The 25,756-nt window shown below is 47.1% G+C and overlaps 1 protein-coding gene across 1 annotated transcript; it reads left to right on the forward strand.

Moving 5' to 3' along the window:
• The first annotated feature begins 5,931 nt into the window (after positions 1–5,931).
• Positions 5,932–25,534, forward strand: LOC126531491 (acetylcholinesterase-like). Its single transcript, XM_050179031.3, has 2 exons — positions 5,932–7,522; positions 22,342–25,534. The coding sequence occupies exons 1-2, from the start codon at positions 6,012–6,014 to the stop codon at positions 22,529–22,531; spliced, it is 1,701 nt and encodes a 566-aa protein (XP_050034988.1). The 5' UTR covers positions 5,932–6,011; the 3' UTR covers positions 22,532–25,534.
• Positions 25,535–25,756: the final 222 nt, after the last annotated feature.

Below are 25,756 nucleotides of genomic sequence, written 5' to 3' on the forward strand. Positions count from 1 at the left end.
TAACGTAGCGTATAATTTTGTATTGCAAATCGTATCATGCTGGTGCATTTTCCCGTGATGTAGTCGTCTGTCTAGCGGAAGTACGACCACTGCTGATGATCCGACCTGTAGCGGTGACACTGACTTTGTTTTCCTGCCCTTGCTTACCTTGTCACTCGATCTGTCTGTCTTCGACATTTCTACGCTTCGGAGCTTGCCAGAATACTGCCTCTTTACTAAATAGTGCAATTGATCGCATTCCTATATATGATGAAGTATATGGTACAACTTCACATTTTTCTTACGATATCCCCTCCCTCCCCTTCTCTAGAGCGAGGTAGACAAAAACAAATATTTAACATTCACAGTAGTTGTCGGTTTCCAGCTTTGTCTCTAGTCGGGGTGCTAAGTGTCCAGCTGACTGCAGGACCCGTTAATGTGCTTTATGTGCAGCATCCCAGCAGTGGCTAAAGTGAGTAGGGATTCACGAGGATTAAAAGATAAGAAGCACGAGCCATGACGTAAACGCTGAGCAAACCTCGCGAAACGCAGTTGGGGCGTACAATCGCTGCGGCGTCACCCAGGTTCGGAGCTTCAACTCTGCGCGGCGCGATAGCCGCGCCATCCCCGCGGTGGCAACGCGTTCTCTGCTTTCTGCGTTCACATTAATCGAGCTGCGATATGCACGGACCGCCCGCGCGTGCGTCCGGCGATAGTGCAGCCTTCGTAGCACCGGAAGCACCGTTGCTGCAGAATGAACGAGCCGTTTTACTTGAAGCCCCCAGCCGGCTCCCGTTTCTTATTGGCTGAAGCGAGCACGGGGCCGCTATCTTGTACGCGTTCGAGAAGTCCACGTTCAGTTTCATCTCACGTGATTGGCCTGGATTGGCCTAGGCCGCGATATCGGCACAGCCTAGGACAATCGCGTGAGACGAAACCTAACGTTGGCTTTTCGAACGCGCACGAGATAGCGGCCCTGGCATCTCCTGCACTGCATGAAGTTGGCGAGGCGGAGTGTTGTAAGTGAAAGCAAAAAAGAGAGTGAGAGAACGAGAAAGAAAGGCAGGGAGAGCAACCAGACAGACGTGCGATTCGCTACCCTGTGCAGGAGAATATATGCGTAACGGGATAAACGGTAATGAACAGAAGAATGAGAAAGAACACTGCTCGGCGCACGCGCCAGTGTTCGACGCGCTATAAACGGTCACGGATAGAAAAAAAATTAGCTGGATTTCTCCCTTGTACTATCAATTTCCGAGTGGAGCTCATTACCGCCAAACATAGCCACAATAATGAGGGGCGCCTATATATAAGGGCCCGATTTTCCTTAGTCACAACCATATGAAGGCAACAGATAACGAAGACAAAGAAAGCACATCGGGGAAATTATTTGTTGTTTTTCACTGAAGTGTCGAAATTATAAGCTAAAGGAAAATGAAAGAAGACGAAAAAGCAGCTTGCCACTTGGGAGCCGCACCCAGACCCTCCGGATTCTTCTTTTCGATCGGCGTTTCGGCGTTACAAACGTTTTTAGAAAGTGATGATTTCTACCTTTTCTTTTGTTATCTTTGTTTTATTTTTCTGGGTATTAAGTCCTTATTTGAACTCTTGAGTTCCGATGGCTTTTGTAGTCACTTAAATATCTTTTCGCCAGTGTAGAGTAGCAGCCCAGAGCCAGCTATATAGCTCAGACTGATCTCTCTGCCCTTTCTGTAAATATTTTTTTCCCTCTCTAATTATTCGGCTTGTTCTGTTCATTGTCATATTTGTTCTTGTCCTGCTTACCCTTTATTCTCTTGCTTGTTAAATATATCGTCGTCCCCCTTGCTCCCATTATGTAATAATTCCTTACACTGGGTCCTTAGGGTAAATATATGAAATGAATTAAGACGACCGTCACTTCTCATTTTCTGGGGTAGCGGTGTGAAATGACAAGACGGAATGTGGCCGACAAGTTGGGTCCACTCGCTGCCGTGTCCCGCTGGCCGGGTCGTGTCAGCAGCCAGTAAAACCAAGAGGACAGTTAGCGGGACCACAAAGAAGAAAATATATTCGTGCTCCTCGAATCAATTATGCAGGGTTCTCCAACATCCCGAGTTTTGGGGCTTTCAAATCGGGCCTCGAGAAGGACGAGCACATTTGTTGTCTGGACTTTTCATAGCTCTTTGCTAACACGCCTGAGGTGCAGCAACGAGGATACCTGACCCTTTTTCATGATCAGCTTCCTCCACGCTTCGCGCACCCTAGGGCTGACGCCGAGTGAATGTCGATTTTGCATTTACAGAATACTAATTTGTTCTTACAGCACGACATCGTTTTTAGCTCGTAGCGGACGCTCTTCTAAAGTCACGTGACTTTAATTAGCCATTAGAATTAATGTTACGCTTTATCTGCAGTAATTTCAAGGTGGCAAACATGTCGAATTAGCACAGAAATTCTAACTACTATTGGAGCCTTCTGTTCCTTTTCAAGATTGAGCGGATAATAAATAAAACAGGTTTAGCCACAATGCAGCAAGGGCTGATACTCCCCTAATAGAACGTGCGAAGTACTGCGACACTTACTCGATGCAGGGTATACCGGAATTTGCTGCTTTAAGCAGCAGCGTGGGAGTTGAAATGTGTTGGAATTTCGCAAAGCGCTGTTCCGGCATAAGAGCGTTTAGCTTTGGAATTCATATCAGAAGGTATAAAGCATAAGCCGGATGTAAGACTTGAAGGCAGGCACTGAAAACAAGACAGGAAGGTCGAACAGAGAGACGAGCGAGCGAAAAAATAAATAAAAATATGGGTAGGTCAGCTAGTCACGCGACCGGGTGGCGACACCACGCAGAGTTCAGGAGATAAGAAGAGAGAGAGAGAGACGAAGTGAAAGACCGAGGGAGTGTTATCTGCTTTCAGAAAAGGGAATGCCCATCACGCCTACAAACGCGAACTGTGAGCATTCCATATCAGAAATTACAGCAATATGCCTGCATGGGTTTGTGAGCTCGAGGCATACGAGGTCAAGTTCCTAGAATATCTGTCATTGAAAGGCAGGAAAAGAGCGCATGGTGATAATGGCCGCGGTGGACGGCGAGTGCAGGGAGCATTCCAAAGTAGAGAGTAGAGCGTCGAACAGGCGAGCAAACGACAAGCACGTTCCCCGCATTTCACATTGTGCGGCTGAGAGATCAAGCACAGTGCCTGTACTTCAACAGTATCGCGGGCTGCCTAATGTACTCACACAACCAAGCACGAACAATTCCGAAACTACTCAAATCTCTTGCCCTGTTTAGAGGTTCCCCCGCATTTGTAAGAGTGGTTTAATTCAGACTCCTAAACGGTACTCTTGAGATTACTACATGCTTAGAAGTCGGCTACAGAGGGATCACACGTCACACTTCCATGTAAATATACGCGTAAAAGGCGTTTTGGTCAGTTAATTGATGCCGGAATTTCAATTTATTGGGATGCATACCCTACCAAGCAATTCGTTTTGTTGTTCGTGTTAATGAGTTTTGAAATATTGACGGCTTATTTCCTTGTAGTATTGGAGAAAAGGTCACCGTCCTCTGCTCAAGTGGGAATCTTTCACCGCACACCCAGTCCCGCAAACAATGATCACCAGAGGCGAGCCAGGTTTACGAGACTCAACGACGACAGAAAGTGGCGTACAGAACCTTCAAGCGTGTACGCCGCGTTTCTGAAGAAAAGCTCGCGATCACTCGTAACGGTGTTTCGCCTACTCGTTAACGGTCCAGGCGCGGGGCACTCGGACCGCAACTGCCGACGCAACTCTGTGGCCGACGCAACTTCACCACGTCCAAATTCGCTTCGCTGTGAGGACATGCAAGCGCCGACAGTGGAAAAGCTGTTACGTTACAAGCGTGATGCAGGCGGGAGAAGCCCAGTCGATTGTGAGCGCGGGGGTTCCACGAGCCGCGCACAGAAAACGCGCGCCCGTGTCCGCGCTCGGCTGCCGACAGCGGAAAATTCGATTATGCCCCAGTCACGAGGTAAAAAGGATACTACAAGCGGCCATCCAGCCGCTCCGAACCGGCTACCAGGCTTAATAGTCGCCCGGCTTGGTTGGGGAGGGTAACCACACCGGGTGCTCAAGTAGCGGCAGTGGTTGGATGGATGGACGGTGGGTCGCGGAGTTTGCGGTGCGGCCCATCGCTCGCTGCTGCTTTCTTGACGTAAGTCAGACCTCTTCTGCTGTCTGTCCTCCCGCTGCTCGCGGGTAACCCTCGCTCACGCGCAACGTTCGGCAGCAGCCCGTGATCGCACCGCACGGCGGACGACGCGTAATCAACGGCCGTCGCACAAAACAAGAGGCCCCGAGGCATAGAGGGAAAGATGCGGAGAGGGATCTTGCTCAAACGGTGGTTCCTCCTGCGGCCCTTCGGCCACCTCCTCGCCCAGCGGCTGCACCACTCCACGAAGCGGCGGCGGCAACGGCCGTGTACCCCTTTCACCCGTATTCAAGGCCCGGCCGGAGGAAGATGGGGGGAGGGGAGGAGAAACACAACACACTCGCGCGTCAAAAAGTGCTCCCCGCGTGGACTCGGAATCACTACGCTCGCCGGCAGCTTCCGCGGAGAGGGCGTGTGAAGGATGCTGATCTTGACCGCGGGCCCAGGATAGCCACTTGATGAGGTGGGTGAATACATATGCCGGGTCACGTGCCGTTCGCTATACATTGTCCCCGCTGCTCCCGCTGCTCGCTCAGTCTTGCGAGAGACGCCTTCCGCGGCAGCGCTCATCCGTCCCCGGTTCACTTTTGCTCGTGGTGTACGAGGCGCTCTCGGCCCGTTTGCGGGACTATTGTGTCCATTTATGCCTTAGCCCGAAGCTGTGCTTGGGCCTTATCCCTGGAGGCGGGAGCTTGGATATACTCGTGTTAAGCGGTTGACCACGCACTGTTTCCTATTTTATTGGTGTTGTCGTTCCAGTTTGGCATTACTATAGTTCTGGCATCGACTTGGCAGAGCGTGATTTAGCGGAAAATTTTTCCCTTAGCGACTTTTGAAAATCGACATCCGAGCAGTCTTCCGTGGCAACGGACTTCGTCGTTCTCTGGTGTAATTGTGATTTCATATCTTTTGCTACGGTAAGCATATTTTTTGTGTGCGAGCTGAGAGGAGCGGCCTCCGATTGTAGTTTCCCGTCATTCCGTTCACGTGGCTGCTTTTGTTAATTATCAGCCAAATGGCAATGATCCATTAATTGCTAATAAAAACGTTAGTGCAATGTTATAACAGGCTCGCATATCTAAGCTGAAAATATCTGCATTTGTCGAGACAAGTTCTGCCAAGATTTTGTCGACAGAAAGAATACTTAGACAGGTGTGGCAAGCTTGGACTGACGCCGTCGACAAGCCAACCTATTTTTACCGTATGCTTGCCAGATGACTTATCCTATTTGGCGACTCCAGTGGTTATCCGCTCTTTCTTCCGCTTTTGATTGCTAGATTGTGAAACTTTCTGATGTATAGGGATGAATATCTTATTGTTTTCTACAAGAAGATCAAAAAATCCTTAACTGCCAAGATTACTCTGTGTACACGGCAGATGGCTCAACATGGCATTACTTATAGCCTAGTTTCACATGAGCCAATCTACAAATAGTGGGGCTGAAATTAATGCCTAAAATATCTTAGTTACTCGTAAAGAATCGCACGTTTTCACTTTTCGAATTACCAATCAGGATCCCCATGAATGTAGGAACATACAAAAACTATATTATAAAGATTTAGTAATTGCGGTAAACAAAGAAAAAACGAAAAATAAGCAAGAAAGAAAAACAGGCTGCATCCTCATCTTCGAACATGTAAAATCATTTGTGTTCTAAAATAACTAGATCTACATTTACGTTTCGAACGGCAAAACGATATTTTCAGTGCACGAGTTCGGTTAACTACCAACGAAAGACTACCATAGGAAAAAAAGCATATTATTGTCCCTGGGAGAGCAGTGTAAAATGACGTAGGTAAGGTAAAATCTGCCTTATTCGCTTTTTTTTTTCTCTCTTTATTGCAGTCACATCGCAATGCTTGCTTCATTGTTCTCCGTCGTAGTGGCGCTCAGCGCCGTTTGCCACGCTCGGACCGTGCCCTCCGAGAACGACATCTTCTCCGACGCGCCGGTGGTGTGCTTTAGGACAGGTTGTACCCGCGGTACGCGGCACACTGTGAGCGACCAGACTGTGAACGTGTTCTATGGCATTCCTTACGCCATGGCGCCGGTGGGCGACTTGCGCTTCAAGAAGCCCGTGCCCCACTACGACTGGGGCCTGGGCATCTACAACGCCACGATCAAGCCGCCCTCGTGTCCTCAGACGTACTTCTACGCCGACGAGCGCTGGAACAACTACGATCTGAGTCTCAACGAGGACTGCCTCTTCCTAAACGTGTGGGCACCGGAGACGTGCCGCGAGGACGCCAAGTGCTCGCGTCTCCCCGTCGTCGTGTTCATTCACGGTGGCGCCTTCACGCACGGCGGCTCCGAGCGGGCTACGGCCGACATGTCGCACCTGGCAGCCGTCGCAGACGTGGTCGCCGTGTCTTTCAACTACCGCCTCAACGGCTTGGGCTTCATGTACGGCCGCAGCAAGGACTTGCCCGCGAACCTGGGCCTCTTCGACCAGCGGCTCGCCATGAACTGGGTGCGGGACAACGTCGAGTTCTTCGGCGGGGACCCGGACAGCATCACCCTGATGGGCCACGATGCCGGCGCCCAGAGCGTAGGCTACCACATGCTGTCACCAAAGAGTCGCGGCCTGTTCAAGCGAGCCGTACTGTTGGGTGGCAACCCTTACACGAGCACGCCGCTCAACAAACCGGATATGGCGTACAACCGGGTGCTGACCGTGACGCGCAAGCTGGGGTGCCTGGACAGCGAGCAGGACCTGAGGCGCAACCCTGGTGGCGTGATGCAGTGCCTCAAGACCAAGGATGCCCACGATATCGCCAACAGCGCCGAGTACGAGTTCAGCCGCGGCCGCATATCGCTGTATCCCGTGTTCGGCGAAGAGTTCCTGCCCAAGAGCCCGCAGGAGATGATGGGGACCGCCGGAAGCTTTAAGGGCACCGACGTACTCATGGGGCTGACCGAGGAAGAGGCCGCGGCGCTCGTCTACTACGGCGGCTACTTCGACGGCGCCCCGCCGGACGACATCACGATGGGCGACGTGCGCTACGTGGTGGGCCTCTTTTTCGGCATGATGTACAAGCGTAACGCGGCTCCCATCATGAACTACTATCTCAACGACACTGAAGAGAGCCCCAGCGACTCACTCAAGGCCGGCGGGCGTGCGATCGGGGACGGCGTCACCCTCTGTCCCGGAAACCAATTCGGCGAGGACCTGGCGCGGCGCGGCGCCAACGTCTACTACTTCATGCTGGCGCAAGAGTCGTCGTTCGGCTCGCAGCTGTTCGGGCCGACGTACGGTGAGGACATGCTCTACATGCTCGGCTCGATGAACGACATGAGCAAAAGCGACGAGGAGAAACTGCTCTCGGAGAAGATCATGAAGATGCTGGGCAGGTTCGCGCGAACAGGGTGAGTGTGAATTGAGCGCTGGTCCTCGATGCCTATCGGCCGGTTTTTTTCCTTTCTGCTTGCCGTTGGGAGTATCTCGGAAACATCTAGAAAAGTGCCACAGAGTGAGAGAAAGAGAGCACGTAAATAAGAGATAGAGAGAAGGGCGACTGAAGGAGATGATCGCGATCCACTTTGTAAATACTCTCCAGGGATATCTCCCCCCTACTGAATACGTGAACGGGGCGCTAAAATCGTGACCCCGGCGCTCAGATTCATTTCTTCTCCTGCATTCGTTTTCAATTGACTCCCGTTTCCGCCCCGACAAGCCTGGAAGCGTCGGAAAGGCACTCGAACAAGCGTTTCTCCCGACCTCTTGTTTTAAACGAGGCAACGGTCGACGCCGGCTCCCTAGCCGCCGGACGCGAAGGGAATGCATTTTTCATTTTTTTACGCACCGGACGTATCGCCGAGGGTATCGTCGAGGCCGAGAAATGCACACACTCACACTGCGACCAATGAACCAGTTGGCAAGAGCCTAAGTAGGGCAGAATTTAAAATGACCGACCGTTCAGTGCGCGAACGCCGATCTTAGCGCCGGCCCTGAACTTTGTGGGGCGCTGTATACGCAGGCACCGACGCGCTCGCATACGACGGAAGCGCCCAACGACGCGAGACCCGGAGAGAAGGAAGGAAACAAAATAAAACAGGGGCAACGCGAATCCCGCGTTCCGCGTTCCGACTTCACCGCACGCGTGACTCCGTGTAGACAGCAAGGACATGGCTTTTTCTTTTTTCTTCTTCTTTCTTTAGCGAGATAGCCTACTTCCTGCGGCAGTGCGTGCGACACAAAGAGACTGGTCTTTCTGCATCGCGCGGTTCTTCCCGCTGGTACTCGGCTCATCCGTATTAAGCCTAAGAAATCGCAATAACAAACCGCAGCGTCTGCGCGTGGGACATCGTAATACACAGAGAGGGCGATGATGTGCTGAAATGGGATGACGTGATGATGGTATCATTGGTGAAGAGATATGAAATCGTGCAGTGGTTGTGTCCTCACGCGTGAAGTGATAGATGCATTGTGGTTGCTTTGCTCTAGAAGTTAACTATAGCAATGTTGGCGCATACGAAAACGCAACGCCGCGGTGTACTGCCTGCGATCTCAAGAAACTGTCATGCGCATGTCTGCCGCCAGAGCTTGCCCACAAGACAATAGTTTTCTCCTGCATTCAGTTCAAATAGCTGTGTTTTCCAGGAATGGGCGAACTATTCATTGTATTTGTCAAAGAGCTATGCAGACTGTATGGGTTGGGCATGAGAAACGGGTTGTTTTTCTGTAACGCCAAAACTACGATCACCACCAAAATCAACTTTCAGGCCTACGAATTTCACCAGTCTCGCTAGGTTTCTTTAAACCCGAATGACTTTGGTATGCTTCCCGGAGGTTCACTCGAATGTGGCACATATTGAAAGGCTCCTAAAACGCTACTGCAGTGTTGCCACAACTAATGATTTATAGGTAGGTCTACTCATTTTTTCTCTATATTTTTAGTGTTTCCGTGATAAAGCTTGGGAAATTCTTTTTCGTGTCAAAAAACATTAGCAACAGGAATCTACTAATTTTTCAAGGTTTTCTACATTGTCTAACGACTTCTACGAAATTTGCTTTTTAGATAGATAACTTGTAAAGCGGTATCTACTTTTACTGAGTACGAGCACCAAATGACATGTGCTTTTTCTTTTCATTTTTGCACTTAAGCATGGCTGAAAACGCAATGAGCACTTTAGAATTATGGTACCAGGTGTCACCTGAGCCATTTGCAAAGCTAGTTTGATGGTTGAAACAAGGCGCCTTTCTATAAGTAACGGTATTCGAGATTTTCTGTGCACCGGCCGCGTGATTTTTTTTCAAAGCAAGCATCGCTCCCAATATTTTGGAGGTAATTGTATTGTGTTACTGCTATTTCGCAGATGGCGCATTGTAGAATTAACAATAAGTACTGGATAAGTGCCGGCAAAAATTTCTTGTAAGATACTTCTTTTGTCAGAGTAAACAATCTACTGATTTCTACGGATTTCTCAAGCAAAAATTTACCGCTATTTTTTTTTATCATCAGCTGTGGCAACACTGGGGCTTCTCGGGCTGACTGTGCAACATTTGTGTGCAGCAAAAGGCTCACACGCATTTGGACACCGGCCTCCCGTATTCCTTTTTCTCATTCCACTAAATGCCTACTACTACTGCTGCTACTACTACTACTACTACTACTACTACTACTACTACTACTACTACTACTACTACTACTACTACTACTACTACTACTACTACTACAACTACTACCTTCTCTTACAACAACTACTAATCTAGCGATGAAGATTAGCAATAGGTTTATTGCGTCACGACTTCAAATATGTCATTAAAGAATGGCAAATGGGACAAAGGAAAGGAATCAGGAGGAAAATGATCCACTGGGGCAGGCGGCGTTGTACTACCGCCGCCTGCCGAGATGCCGCACCCGGAAGTGAGAGCGCCAACGTGCGTCAGAGGTCACTTGGACATGAAGGTGCAGTTTCATTGTTACCGCTCACGATGCGGGCAATAATCGCATCGCCTGTGGCTCGGCGCCTTGAAAAGTGAACGCGGCGAATAAGAAAAACAACAGCAACGACTAAAGAAGCAAGAAGAAACAATTGATCTGCACAGCGCAAGGTCTTGCGTAACCGAGAGAACAAAGCTTAACCAAGGCGAACCGGTGCGGCGCGCTTTCATCCCCTGTGCGATGGGAGCGACCTAATGAGAGGGACGCCAAGCGATGCTTACACGGACGAAACGCACGACGCAGCGTCGAAGTTGAACTAGTAGTGCGACCAGAGGTCAACAGACATCTGGGTGTGCTAATATTCCAGCTTTCGGTTACGAATCGAATAGTCTTTGACATTCGATACGTAATCAAATCGAGAATTCGCTATTCGAAGTTGTCGAATGTTCGTCTTCCAGTTCGATTGGAAGGTACCGCAACGCTTGTTGGAGACCACAGGGGAAAGCCAGATGCGGTTGGTGGCTATTACGAATGGCTTCTGCTGCAGGGGAGCCGTGGTTGCTTCGCGCCGCGCCTTTCTACAATTGCTGAGCGGATGCATGCAGAAGGTATACGTTCTGCTCAGTAATTTCCTGTCATTCAAAAAGAATGTCTCGCCTTCCTCAATTTAGGTAAATCAGTCTATTATTTGAACATTCGCCCATTGCCTGTATCGAGTTAAAAACGATCTGTGAGTATATATTGTTAACTGTCCTCATCCAGCATCATGGTGACGGGCTGTTTCTGGGTTTTCTTACCGCCATTCTCATGGTGCGCCACGTACGAGCGTGTTTCAGTTGTTTCTCATTTACAAGCTCCGCAGACGACCGGAAATGTAGTTGCGAACGGTATTAGATGTATCGAATAGCGTAAAGAGGCGTTGTTCAGATATGAGAAAGTATTCAATATTAGATCCAATAACCCGGAGCTCCTTTTCCTCCAATATTCGTATTGGCTTGGGAAATCTCGCCATCCGAACGGATCAATTACTTTGCTTCTCTCCAAATTGCCTGTTTGCCTGAGTGACGATATTGATAGATTCCTCCAAAACAAAGCTATTTGCAGGCCATGGATGCTATACTACATCTAACAAGTTCAGTGCAGTACAGAGAAGGCTGCGGGTCGTGTCAGCCAGCCAGAAAAGAGAACTACGAGGGGTTCCGCCGTTGTCCGCGTCTGATCGCTTGCCGAGCAACGACAACCGAACAGAAGCTTCACAGAAATATTAGTAAAGCGCAAATGAGCGAGTCCTGCTCTCTTCTCTGAAATACGCAGCCGGCTATTGTCACTGACTTACTGACACGCGCACTTAGTCTATGCTGCATTGCACGGGAAATGGTGAGACAGAGCATAATGCTTGCTACTGGAACAGATCCGCGGTTTGATTGCCGTCTTTCTGTCCCCTTATGCGTTCCGTCTACGCTACACTGTACATAATTCCGTGTCAACCAGCCCATCCCTTTATACCTTTTGAAAGAAACGTTGCTGGAATAAGAAGCGCTTTAGGGAAGCTAGTTTTAGAATGAGAAAAAAAGTTAGCTATTAAAACAAGAACGTAACCCGCACCACTTGATGCATTGCCAACTCAGAAAGCCCTCTTAGCGCATATCTTGTGAAGGCAGATCAAATCTGTTCTTTTTTTTATCGCTTTATGACAAAGGAGATACACTGTATATGGTACGGTAGTTATAAGCATAAGTTAACGCGATAACGCAAAGTGGTTTTAGCCGATTCAGTCACTTTTTTACTGCTGCGGAGCGTCTCCGAGCTCATACGGAGTTTTCCTTTGAGTTGTAGCACGGGAAATGGTGAGACAGAGAATAGTGCTTACTACTGGAACTCATCCGCAGTGTGGTTGCCGTCTTTCTGTCACCTTATGTGTTCCGTTTACGCTACACTGTACATAATTTCGTATCAACCAGCCCATCAGTTTATACCTTTTGAAAGAACTGTCGCTGGAATAAGAAGCGGAGCGGAGAAGCAAGCTTTAGAATGAAAAAAAGTATCTATTAAAATAACAACGCCAACCGAACCACTTGAAGCAATGCCAACACACAAAGCCCTCTTAGGGCATATCTTGTGAAGGCAGATCAAATCTGTTTTTTTTTCGCTTTATGACAAATGAGATACATTGTGTATGGTACGGTAGTTATAAGTATGGGTTAACGCGATAACGCTGAATGGTTCTCGCCGATTCAGTCACTTTATTTAGTGCTGCGGAGCGTCTCCGAGCTCATACGGAGTTTGCCTTTGATTTGCTATTCTGCAAGGTCACAAAAGTCTGCAGCTTTTCGTTTTTTCTTCGTGACCCACAAGAAAACCTGGTGCCGAACGGGTAGTTCTTAAGACAGGGTCGCGTTCGACGGCTCGGCAAAAAAGTAATCGGTACCGGCCACCGACGCCGCTATCCGATTAACGGTGCGTGAATTCACGTCCAGCTTCGCCACTTCAGCCACCCTGACGCGCAAGGCCGCGATGTTGGGAGAAGCGCGTCGGCATCAGGGTCGTTCCAAATGCGCCTGCATCGAGTAATAGCAGGCTTCGGTGACGTCAATGCAGGTTCCCTGTTTGTTTGGCGAACGGATGATCGCATCGGTGACCGAATGCTACGCTAATCATGGGTTCTCACGCAACAACCCTCGCGCTCTTGCGTTTATCAGCGTTTTTCTTCTCTGCGAGGAGCGGGAGCGCCCGCTTCGCCTTTGTTCCCAAAACAGTAGTGGGTGAAGCGGGATCAGTCAGCTTATCTAGGTGTCCTGCTTTTGAACTTCAAGGTAGCTCGCACTCAAGTGCACAAACAGCGGTAAAGAAAGCCTTGCAGTGAGTTAATGGCGGGAGCAGTTGTACAGTTGCGTAGGTATTAGAATTTTAGAATATAGAATAGCCTTCATTCAGAGGAGGAAGAGGGGCTTCTAAATGAGGACTGGAACGGTTTGCCTGAAATTCTGCCAGGCATGCTGCTGCAGGTGAGAATGATGACAAATGAAATGAGAAAACAGTTAATTTACCCTATTTTTTCCTCGGGTTCATTTTTTGTTGGCTTCATGTGGTTGAGACGCACGAGACACACCGAGACACACGAAATTGGCTTCGTTGTCCGCAACTTCGTGCGGTTGGGAATAAGAAAAAAATCGAGGCCATCGGGTCTATTCTTTTCGCGCACAGCACACACAAAACACACCACAGCACACAACATTCGAAATTGCTAGATGTATGTACGACTATATTTGAAGAGCTTGATACTAGTTGTCTTTAAGTACTTTTTAAGGTCGAATATATACGGTACGGCGTAAGGGAGGCCAACATTATGCAAATGACCTCTGCGTATAGGCGTTTTTCGAGCGCCCATTAAAAATCAATTTCATCCATAAATAGCTACCCTCGCAACCTTTATTCTAAATGACCCCACTGCAGAATGAATTGTGGCTCCACACAGGTATTACTTGGTTAGAGATACCTTAATATGACTTGCATTCTCGTAATTAAAGGAGCCTCATTTCTATAGGCTGAAGGCGCATTTGTTGTATCATATGGAAACCGCTTTCACTGTTTCCCCTTGATACTAACGCAGACGCATTTCCACATCGCCCGCCTCACTAAAGTGTTGCACAAGGTCGCCACCCTTTGCTGGTTGACATCGGTAGTCAGTTTGCGATGTTATTTAAGGCTATAATGAACACAGCTGCCGCCTTGCTATTATTGGGTGGGTTAAGTTACCGCGCTCCGAACTCCAAAACCACGCACTCGAGCGCGCTCGGGCGCGATGACGCCTTTGAAACGTATAGCTTGACGGTGATTTTAGGTGACTACGCCTACAGAGAGAGAGAGAGAGAGAGAGAGAGAGAGAGAGAAAAGAACAAAACAGGTAAAAGAAAAAGCGTTCCAATCACAGGCGTTCACAGAAGGGTCGATCTCAAGAAGCGCTTGCACGGCCTTCTGATGCGATGTTAAGTCCCATCGATGTAAAATTTTCTTTTCTTCCGACCGAGGCTGGTCGTCCATCTGGTTAGGCACGGCGGACAGCAGTTGTTTCTTCACAATTTACTGCGGTAACCGGCGTAGAAGATGACGAATACTTTCATCGGCACTGCAATATAGAATACCAGAACCTATCAATTGCGCGGTCTAGGACAGATGCTGCCAGGACGCTCCGCCTGCTTGCACGCCAATGCACTGTGCTGGAGTAGAATGAACGCCTTTTTATCGCATGCTCAATTATACACCCTACATCCAGCCTTAAGCCTTCGACTTCCACCGAGACTTTCGCGAAGATACGCGACCCTTTTGTGGAGCCTATATGGTGGGGTGTCCCGTTTACCGATGTCTACGCGTTCCGCATAGGGATGGCCGACACCGCAGCAACTGCGCCTTGAAAGGGTGAAAGTGCAAGGAGGACTGAAACACGTCACTTTGCCGGAAGCCACATAGTAGGCGCGAGCACCCGCGCACTATCTCTCAGGCTGGAGTGCCGTAGAGCGCGCTCCCCCATCGCGCAACTTCGAGTCGCTTTCGGCCGTTAAGTTTACGTAGATCGCGCCCGAGTTCCATAACGCACCCATTGTCATGTTCGTACAGGGCACGATCATCCTTCGCTCGCTTCCTATTACAAGCTGCACAATTGGATCTATTTAATTTTGTGAATGGCGTCGCATATATATGTGTATATATATATATATATATATATATATATATATATATATATATATATATATATATATATATATATATATATATACATATATATATATATATATATATATATATAAACGAAAAGAAAGAGGGTTAACCGAGGGGCCCGATTTTTTAGTCATATAACAAGCCAACCAACACTGACACCAAGCACAGCATAGGGAAAATTACTTGTGCTTAATAAATGACATAAAGAAACGATAAATTAATGGGAATGAAAGTGGATGAAAAAACAACTTGCCGCAGGTGGGGAACGATCCCACAGCCCTCGCTTTTCGCGTGCGATGCTCTATCAATTGAGATACCGCGCCGCTGTATCTCAATTGGTAGAGCATCGCACGTGAAATGCGAAAGTTCTGGGATCGATCCCCACCTGTGGCAAGTTATATTTTCATCCCCTTTCATTCCCATTAATTTATCGTTTCGTTATTTCATTTATTAAGCACAAGTAATTTTCCCTATGTTGCGCTTGGTGTCAGTGTTATTATTTATTTATTTATTTTATTAATACTGTAAGCCTTTACAGGCTCTTACAGGAGTGGGAACAACAATGAAAAGTACAGATTGCCAGCAAAAAAAAAGATCCGAAAATGAAAGAAACGAAAGTCCTAAAACAGTACAGACTGTTCCTGTACTAAACAGTACAGGAAAGGGTGCGCGTTATACACAGTTAGTTGGCTTGTTACGATATATATATATATATATATATATATATAGACGTTGGAAAGACGTTGGAAAGTAGCTCCGGGCGAAAAGTCATCCCGTTCGTATACGTCATATCCGCGACGCTCGTCTCGCTGGCGCTTGCGGCAAAAACGCGCTATGTGGCCACGATAGCCGCAGTAGTAGCAGATGGGACGAGGAGGACGCCACTGCGGATAGCTGGTTTGGGTAGGTGCACTGGTAGTCATGGAAGCGATGTGAGCCGGTGTTGGTTTTGGAGGCATCGGTGGGACGATGACTGGAGTAGCTGCGGCTACTTGTGCGTACGTCGATGGGGCCCTAGGTGTTAGAGGGTCCGTGTACGCTGCACCAGCCATGGATGCCAATTCCTCCTTGATGACATCTCGCAGATTGGTATCGGAGGCATGAGAAGGCATAGGTCCTGCTGCTAAGCCAAGATACTGAAGCTCTTCTCGAATTATTGCGCGTATCATTGCTCGTAACGTAGGGTCGTCGGCGCTAGTGTTTGCAGTGGTGTCCGGCTGCAACCGTACTGATTCGAGTTCGTCAAGGCGCTGGCAAGTAGCGACGATATCAGCGATGGTAGCGGGGTTCTGGATGGCTAAAGCATTGAAAGCAATAGCTCCGATGCCTTTGAGGATGTGGCGAACCCTGTCTGATTCGGTCATGGCCGTGTTCACGCGTCGACAAAGAGCAAGCACATCCTCGATGTACGACGTATAAGATTCACCGGGTTGTTGCTTGCGAGTGTCGAGCGTCTTTTTTGCGAGGGCAGAACGAACAGCCGGTGTACCGAAGATTTGGCGGAGCTGCTGTTTGAAAGCGCCCCAGTTCGTGAAATCAACCTCATGGTTGAAAAACCAAGTCTTCGCTACGCCTGTCAGATAAAAGGCGGCGTGACGTAGCTTGGACGCATCGTCCCAACGGTTAGCCGAACTCACTCGGTCATAGTCGTCCAGCCAATCCTCGACGTCTTCACCGCGAAGTCCAGCAAACAGATGGGGATCACGCTGGTGCCCACTGACAACCCAATACGGAGAGGCTGGGGTAGTCGAGGCCGAGATGGTGGAAGTAGAAGTGCCTGTTGGCTCGTCCTGCGACATGTTGGCGGACAGCTGGCACAATCGGCGACCCGATCGAAGCTCCAGGAGGTTGAGCGGGGAGTCAGAGGACGGGGGACCGAAGAGCACACTCCACCACTTGTGACGCAGCAGTAATCACGGCTTTTATTCCGCGTCACAAGATTAGGCGAACCGACCACGCCCACAGCACGGAGCACACTCGAGAGCCAGCCCCACAAGCGATGATGAAGAAGAACCCCATATAAACCCCATGTGATGATGATCGTGTACAGATGACAAAGAATAGCTTATAAATTCCCACAATATATATATATATATATATATATACACATACAGAGAGAGTGAGAGAGAGAGAGCCAGAGAGAGAGAGAATTTATTAGAGGGGAGACAAAAAGGTATAGAAATTGCTAACGCATAATAGCTGCAAAACTCCGAAAGAAGGGGGTGGATAGCTTCATCAATAAATACATAGGAAGCACTGTGTGCACTAGATTGTGTATTGGACAATGCCCATGGGCCCATGACGATAACGTTATTTCGAACAACTGTGGCACTGTAGCCTTCGACGAACGAGGCCTTGAGTTTCGAATTATCATTTTACAAGGCCAAATTACACGCCTGGCTTACGGTGTTAGATGCAGCTGCTGCTGATGGAAAAACACGTGACACTATATTGAGGCATCTGGTTACGAGCAACTTTCCTTTCCTCTATTGTAGCCTTGTCGTCAAGCACTCATGATTAAAAGATGGAGGTGCGGGAAGGAAAAAAAAAGTAGAATGACGGTAGGTGAAAACAATGAGAGGAAAATTGTGGTGACACTGTTACTGCTCTAGAGCTGAGCGGCCACACCCCCTTCTGTACGGTCCAAGTAAGCGCTGCGTACAAGATAGTTAAATTTCATTGCGTTCACGCCTTTTGGCCTGCAGACAAAAAACGTTGTTGGAGCTCATGAACCAGCAACAATTCGGTGCCATTGCTGCCACGACACACGACAGCCGTTATGTAAATGCCACTTTTCAATGGGAGCTCTTTAAGAATCGTGTTTGGCCGTTTCGAAATGGCAAACTATAAATTTTTCATGAGTCGCAATGTCTGCAGGGCAAAACAAATTCACCCGACCCACGTAATGAGAAAGCCACTGTAATACATGTCGCTTCACGAGAGCTTACACTACTTGTTACAAGCGCCGTGTAAAACTTGCGCAGTGCTCACAGACACGACTTGGCAGCGACGTGAGAGCATCATTAAGTTTCCAACATATTCTTGTCTTGGTTTAGCGCAACTCAGTCCGAGTAGTAAGGAAAAAAAGTACAGACAGGTGATCCATGAAGCATATATATATATATATATATATATATATATATATATATATATTATGTAGAAAAGACTAGCCGTCATCATTATAGGGTGACCAAATGTCTTTTATTTTCATTTCAATGTGTCTATTATATATACGCACGAACTAACTATACATTATGACTAAAGGCACTTCAATAAGTAGCGTGCCGTTAGATGAAATTGTGATGCCCTTTATCATGCTTGTAAGCACTCTTATTGTCCGCTTCCTTCTGTCTTGTATGCCAGGTAAATTCATTAATAGCGCCTGTACGAGCACTATCCCCTTGTACCACTGCAAGTAAAATTTTGCGAACTGCGGTAGCTACAGAATATGTAAATTTCGGGCTGGTGGTGCCTCGGGCGCATCGGAATTGGGGCACACACTGCACTGTTCGAACATGCACACGCGCGCTGCACCACTAAACTTGAGGCTAAGTGTGAAGGCTGAGAAGCAGAAATTATTTTGCTATTTCTTTCGCGGCACGGGCAGTCTCGAATCTTTCCTCGCAGTTGCAACTTGCATAACCAAATTTCTCGCATATCGTATATCGAATTTCATTTTGCTGCGCAAAGTCGACTGAACCATTTCTGCAAGATGTCTTTCATGTCTCGCTGAACTGCCGGCTTATCTCCTGTATACGAAGCTGTATCACACTTGGTAAAATGTATACGTCAGTTTCTTTTTTTTTTTTTTTATGTAACAGGTCTATAGAAATCTGCGTTTGTTGCTGTGTGGACCTCTGCCACTGAGTTTGCACGCTTGAATTACACAAGCGACGCTTATACCACCCCGTAGGCATGTGTATGTATAGTAGTTTAGCTAGTTAATGCCACTGGCCCCACTCCATCGTGCTCGTCATGCAAGACCTGTTTCTACAGTTCGCTGCTCCGGCTGGTATACATATGTTATGTCCACTGCCCAAGCAGTGGACATAACAAGCTTTCGTTCTCCGGTCTGCCTCGCTTGCCGTGAAGGCCAGCATTTTAGCGTGCCTTCGCCCTTGATAGTCATTGCATTCTTGCAGATGGATCGCTCGGAGTGCTTAGCGTGCGCGTCTTGCTCTTCCTACGCGCCCACGTTCTAGTTGCGTTACATCGAAAAGCCTTCACAACGGAGTACCGGCAATTAAGTCCAAACCTCAACGTTTTATCAAAGGCATACATTGGTTTTAGGCTGCGAGGGCGAACAATCTTTAAAGATACATACTAGACACGTGTTTTCGAAGTTGTAGATATAATGTATATCACACGATTCTAGAAAGGGATGTAAAAGGATAACACTGAGCGAGTACTGTGGTAGTCAAACACGTATACTATATCTTATTTTGATACCGAAGATTCTCTCGAAGTACCGAACCTGGTGTCAGCGGCAGTTATCGTGACGTAATGACATAGAGCAAAATTTACTGATGTCCTGCAGCTAAGTCTAGGTAGGATGACTTCGCTTCTAAAGATATAAACAAGGTTGCTGCGCGGGCGTTTCTTCTGGGTGTGCTTGCATGCGGTAGCCACAGGATTGCAGGAACGGAGTGAGCAAATTTGTTTAAATAATTTATTTCTGTGGTTTTAACCATGATTCGATTAAAAGGAACGTCGTAGTGGGGGACGGGGGACTCCTAATTAATTGTATCACATCGGATTTTTGTACCCAAGCACGTTACACTAACGTTTTTTTGCATTTCGCCGCCATCGAAAGGCGGACACCGATGTCGGGTATGAAGCCTTTACCTCGTATTTACCAACGTAACGCCATAGCCAATAAGCCATTACGGCGGGTGAGCAAATTTCTCATTACGTCATGACGAGCCTGTATACTGGATACTGAGTCGAAATTGGTTCTCATATACATGCATTTTGGTAATTATTTAGGACACTCTGACGCTTGTTAGTATTTTGCCTAAGTTTTAGATGGCTTAGATATTCATGTAGCGAAAAATAAACTAGAAGTCGAAAATGTCAAGTCAATATTTTTAAAGCAACGTACTCTATGCCACAAAATTTTTTTTTCACTGTGGTGAAGCACTGGTTGCTTTCACCAGAGTTCATTATATTTGATAAAACGGGGCATGTAATACATTGTTTCCTTACTCGTTTTGCAACAGTGCTATCGCATCGCGTCGCTGTTGTGCGCCGTGGAATTATAGGGTGCGATCTTAGCTGAACTTAGCAGTCCGTTTGAGTTGAGTTGAGTTGAGTGGTTCTAGGCACTGGTGGGATTAGCCTTGCAGAAGCTGCCGGCAATTGCTCCACCGTAGCGACGCCTAAAATACATAAATCATATAACTCAGACACAGACCTCACAACTACACATAGTCACTCCTAAGGTCACCATGTGGATGCCAAATCCTGTCCTGCAGGTAATTTAAGCTGTCCGATCTTCTCTTTGAATATTACGGTTAAGCAGTACTGATGATCGCGCGGACTCAATGCCAGCGTGTATGTGTCGGCTACAACTACAGTGGTTTGGTGTGAGTATAAAGACCTGACAAAATCATATGTTGGCAACACACGGGCAGAGCCGATAAGCTGTTTCATAACAACAATATGATCGCTAAAAGAAAGACTGGAAATTTCTTTCATGCATTCAGACTAAGAAAGAGTGAGCCGAATTTGCGGAAGGCAGAAGAGCCAACCATGTTTTTTTTGCACGACATCTTCAACTTGTCTGGAGAACAACAACGACAACAGAAAAAAGAATAAAAGGAGAAAAAAAAACACGAAAATTGCATACTCACTCAGAATACGAAGCAGTGACGCAGTAGTTGGAGCAACACTATGTGCGTTAATTATTTACCTGTTTAGCGCTGTCTCGATTTCAGTAAACATTCGCAGGTGAGTACGAACGATCCCCTTTCAAGAACATGAAGTTCGATTCATCATTCGAGGAAACACCCTGGGTTGAAATAAAGCACTCCCCTTCACTGGCGCTTAAGTTACCGAAGCAGTTAATAGATGCCGTTGTTGCGGGAGAAGCACCAACCAGGGCCATAAAACGCTTCCGTAATGTATTTATAACGCTATTTTATTCACTTGTTATGTAGAATCAATTTTACACTCGTGAAGCCATTTGTTTTCGGAAAAGAAGCTTAGCGGTGTGTTTTCCGGGCTCTTAAATATGTTTACTTGTTTTCCAGAGTTGGAAATGCGGCACTATATAAAAAATGCAACAACGTGAGTCCACTGATGCATCCAGATGAAGAAAATAATTATCTTGGCATCGTATTAGACATCATGTCAAGAAATATATAGGCGGTTAGAAATCCCGTGCTTTAATAATTTTGCGATCCTACTCACAAGACGGCACATCTACAGAGTTCTGCAATAAATTACCGGAAAAACCGGAAAAGAAACAATGCGCGACTGTTATGACAAGGGTAATCACACAGCTGGCTGACTTCCCTCGCTGACTTCCCGTGTAGGTATATGCATGAAGTACATATATATATATATTATACGTTCATAGCCAACACCGCGAGAAGTCGTTTACATCAGCATCAACGCTAACGGTTTACGATGCCCCTGTTCCTTGATTGATTAAAATTAGATTAAATTATGAGGTTTTACGTGCCAGAGTACTCTATAGAGTACGGGAAAAGCTTTCCGTCGTCGGCATTGTTTCAACGGCGGAGAGTAGAGTGTCTGTCTAGTGGAGAGGTATGCTCAAGGCAGCTCGAGGCCACCACCACGAACAAGGGTTTGCCGCTTTAGCGCGCGGAGTGCGTGAGAGGTTCACGTTTCTTCACAAGCAGATGGCGGCAGAAGTACCTTGCTTGCAGCATGATTTTAAGCTTTGTAATTGCACTATATAATTGTGGAATGTCTATGCTGAGCTGTGTGCTTGCTTTACAGCTACTTTAACATCACCCCTCCCTGCCCTCCAACCCCCCCCCCCCCCCCCCCAAAAGAAGAAACACACACACGCACACAGAAAAGAAAGAAACAAATAAAGAAAAAGATAAAAACACGGTTTGTCTTGCTACCAATGTCAAATAGACGTGCTGTAGAAGGCATTAGCAGCTATGCTGATGGTGCTTATGCAAGTCGACGGAGAAGGCTCCAAATATTGAGCCTGTCTGCTGACTGCTCAATCGAATTAAAGGAGTAAGGACAAATACTTTGGAAGTAGTAGCAACGTTTGTTGCGCTAGGAAGATGACACTAATCAAGCATCGGGGCTGCGAAAGGCATATTTTAATGTAATACTAAAGTTGGTCTCGAAATTCCGCTCCTGGCGTCTCATATATTTGGTAGCATTTACACACACACGCACACGCACAGAGCAAAAGCGTTCATGTATTCTACATTGGGTGAGCGTTAGAGAATGCCATGTCGTCGAAATTAATCCGGAGCCTCATAATCAGATCGAGGTATTGGCCCGCGGAAGCTCATATTTTAATTTGTTAACACTCGCACGCGCACGTGCACTGACGCTTGACGTTTGTGGTGCCCTTGTTTTTCCTCGTCCCAGGCGGCCAGACATGCCCACGATGATTCCATCGTGGCCTCGGTACTCCGAAGAGAACCCCCTGTACGTGTCCATCTCGGCGAGGAACGCGAGCGTCCAGGTAGGGCCTCGTCTCGATGAGTGCAACTTCTGGAAGAACTTCTGGAGGCTTCGCGGCGGCAACGGGACGTCGCAGGACATCGTGATCGGCTGAACACGTGTGTTTGTGCGCGCAATGGCAGCTCTGCCTCGCGAGACGGCGTCAGAGTGCGGGACTTCGTCGCTGACGCAAAGTGCTCCGCGCCGTCTTAAGGACCTGGTGCTCACGTTTTTACGTCAGGTTGTGTTCCAGTGTGCAACCGCTTGAGTGCACTCCAAGCGGTCCATACGCCCTCTTGCGTCGTCGCCTCGAACAACTGTAGTATAGTTAGTTTGTTTGTTGTTCATGCTGTTGAACTTATCGTTTGTTATATACACGTGCTGTGTACCCTGTTGTTTGTTGCTATACGTGCTTTGAATTTGTTGTTGCTGTTGTTGTTGCGTTTGTGCTCGAAGTAGTCCTTGAACAATATGTGGAGACACACACCAAAACGACACAGATTCATCAACGCGAGAACGAGGAAGGGGATGAAAAATGTGATGCTTAGGCATCCTGCGCGGTCATAGAGGAGGAGAGTAGTTGGACTAAGGATGAGCGCGGTATCGGTATCATTTGGTGCAGCCTGCGTGAAGTAATACGGCGTTAAACGTGTTAAATAAACCCACAGTCACCCGTAAACATATCCATAAATAATAGGCAAGCGTTCTCGGTTGCTTCACGAGATTGAGTGTTGGTGTGCAAACAAAGATGTACTATGTGGCCAAAATTGCTTCCTCATCATGTGACAATTCCACGAGCACAAACCACACACAAGCTTGCATATGGGTGGTACGAAAAATTCAGGCAGAAACTCCTCTTTAGAGAGTTATCTAAGTGTGCGTAAGCATTGTGCTACTTGCTCATCTCTACGCAGCCCGGTGTCATTATCACTGTTATGGAACTTGATTCAACCAGTATGGACCCTTATCAACCCTCATCGGTCGTTACAAACCTTATCGAACATTCGCTTATAATGTTCGATAGCGAACATGATAAGGCATTAATCAAGATAAAGTTCCTTACGGCACTCCAACCCACGACCATTGGTGGTATATAAGGTGAAGTTAATTAGGCACTGTGAAATAAAATATAGTTAATTAAGACACTCGGTCCCTCGACCTTTCATGGTAGTCGAACCCACGACCTTCGGTGTTAAGGTGAATTAGGCTTAATTACGCGAAGCTGTTACAAAACCACCACTGCATATGCTGAGAGGGGTATGCAATGCTTTATTGATGGTTCGGATGCTTTCTTAGAGCTTGTCGTTTATTGAAACGTATGCTGTTCTGTGTGTTGTATGGGTGATTTAAATGAATGTATGCACTATTCGCTTCACTTTGCTGGGCTCTTGTAGCCTCTGCCTTACGTAGGTATGAGCCATTGCATTTTTTGCTTGCTTACGGGGGTATGAGCCATTCATTGTCTCACATATGGACAAATGTCTCATTGGGTAGGCATAGAAATGCTTACGCATTTAAAGTACACGAACCAAGTTACTGCGTTAGGATCTTGCATGTTTTCCATGGCATCGCGAAAATTGGATTCTATGGAGACCTAACGTGGCATCAAGAGAACTAACTATACATATAACTACAGGGCGCCAATCTTCCACTATATCATGAGTGGTTGTACTGATACCGCAACGCCATCTTTCGTTTGTCTTTTGTGCAACCCTAGGGTTCCAGCACTCCATCAAATTTTTCGCGTTAACGTTCAGGGGGTTGGGTATTAGCGCCAGGAGGCTGTAAAACTGCTGGTAAAGCTGTCTTGTCGAAGCAGCAGAGCGGAGTTGAGTTATCGCTCCCAAGTGAAGTATTCTTGCTTTTGTTTGCTGAACTACGACAGCACACTACAAGACTGTCCTCCTGTGTGAAGCTATTCAACGAAAACAGAACAAGAGCTGCAGAATGGGAGAATCGCGTTTGATGAGGTCAATGTGAACGAAAACGTGGAATTGTCGCATTCACTTCGCCATGGCTGAAGTATCCAAAGAGCTGGCTTTTTTTTTCTTAGCATACCTTGTCCTTCGTACTTTAATCCCTTGTTTAGATTTAAGTAGACTCGTTGCAAGCATGCCAAGTTGGAGTGTGACTTGCATATTTATCAATTTGCCTGAAAAAGAAGTAGGACAAATCCATTTCGTTGAAGAAAAAATCAGCTGAATGAGATAAACAGGAGCAACCATATGGATACAGTCGCCATTGTTCCTGGTGGCAGCCACAGGAACAAAATTTGACACGTTTTTTGTTGAACTCAACAGCAAGTGTATGCCCGACGCAAGAATGTTACGCGGCTTGCACGTTTTGAACACTTAACGCCGAAATGGTCGCATGGGTCAAGCAGAACTACTCTAAAATAACAGTATAGAGGAATGGGGGCGATGATCGGATGGGTAGGAGTGCTTGAAAATGTGCACACGACAGTGATTTTCATGCTAGCGTGTCACTGAAACTTAAAATTTCAAAACTCTTCACATATTAGATCTCATTTATGTGAAATATACAAACATGGCTAGTGAGTTTCTGTATTAAATTGTTAATATTACGAGGCGGCAAGCTTGCTGATCTTTATTGCTTGTTGGTTGTGTCAGCATCAACGTCTTGAGCGACACTTACCTGCGCAATAGCCAGAACTAATCTATATCAACAGGACTTCTTGTTACCCGCTTACCACATATCTATTATATTGAAGAACTATCAATTTGACAACTGCTTCTGGAAAGCATGATCCACCTGACACTGTATGTTTTACAAGAGCAAAGGAGGGCTATCTGCAAGAAGAATCATAACAGCTGAGTATTTTGGCAAATCACGTTCATCGGTTGTTCATGCGAGGCTTGGAAATGCATTATCACGCGTACCAGTCCGTGCGAAATTATCATCCCTGGAAAAAAATACATTTCTTTAAAGCGCAATTGCTATTTCCAGTTCACTGCCTTTGTACAATCCACAGTTGTTGTAGTCTGGACTCGCCTAAGAGAGATAAGGAGAGTTCGAACTTCGAACATGTGGCCTGACGAACTTTTCGCCAACGTGTACTTATACTGGAGCGAAAATAAAAAAAAAGCACTTTGTTTCATTTGCCGTGCTACCTTCAATGTCCACTCCTGAGCCCCACAGTGTTCTTCAACTTTCGTGCAGTTAAAATGGGACCCAACAGCCAAAGAAGTGACGATAAAAGCAGCGAACTCCATGAGTGTGAGAAACGCACGTGGAAGTCAATGGTAAGCGTTACGTGTTGCGACAAAGGGCCGCTTTCCTCCATTGCACTCAACCATGCAAAGCTTGAAAAAAGAAATAC

The sequence above is a fragment of the Dermacentor andersoni genome, chromosome 5, assembly GCF_023375885.2.
Source record: "Dermacentor andersoni chromosome 5, qqDerAnde1_hic_scaffold, whole genome shotgun sequence".
Lineage (NCBI taxonomy): Eukaryota > Metazoa > Arthropoda > Arachnida > Ixodida > Ixodidae > Dermacentor > Dermacentor andersoni.

Coding starts and splice junctions, on each gene's coding strand:
- LOC126531491 (XM_050179031.3), top strand. CDS start 6,012: ATGCTTGCTTCATTGTTCTCCGTCGTAGTGGCGCTCAGCGCCGTTTGC. Junction 7,523..22,341: donor GGCAGGTTCGCGCGAACAGG/GTGAGTGTGAAT, acceptor TCCTCGTCCCAG/GCGGCCAGACATGCCCACGA.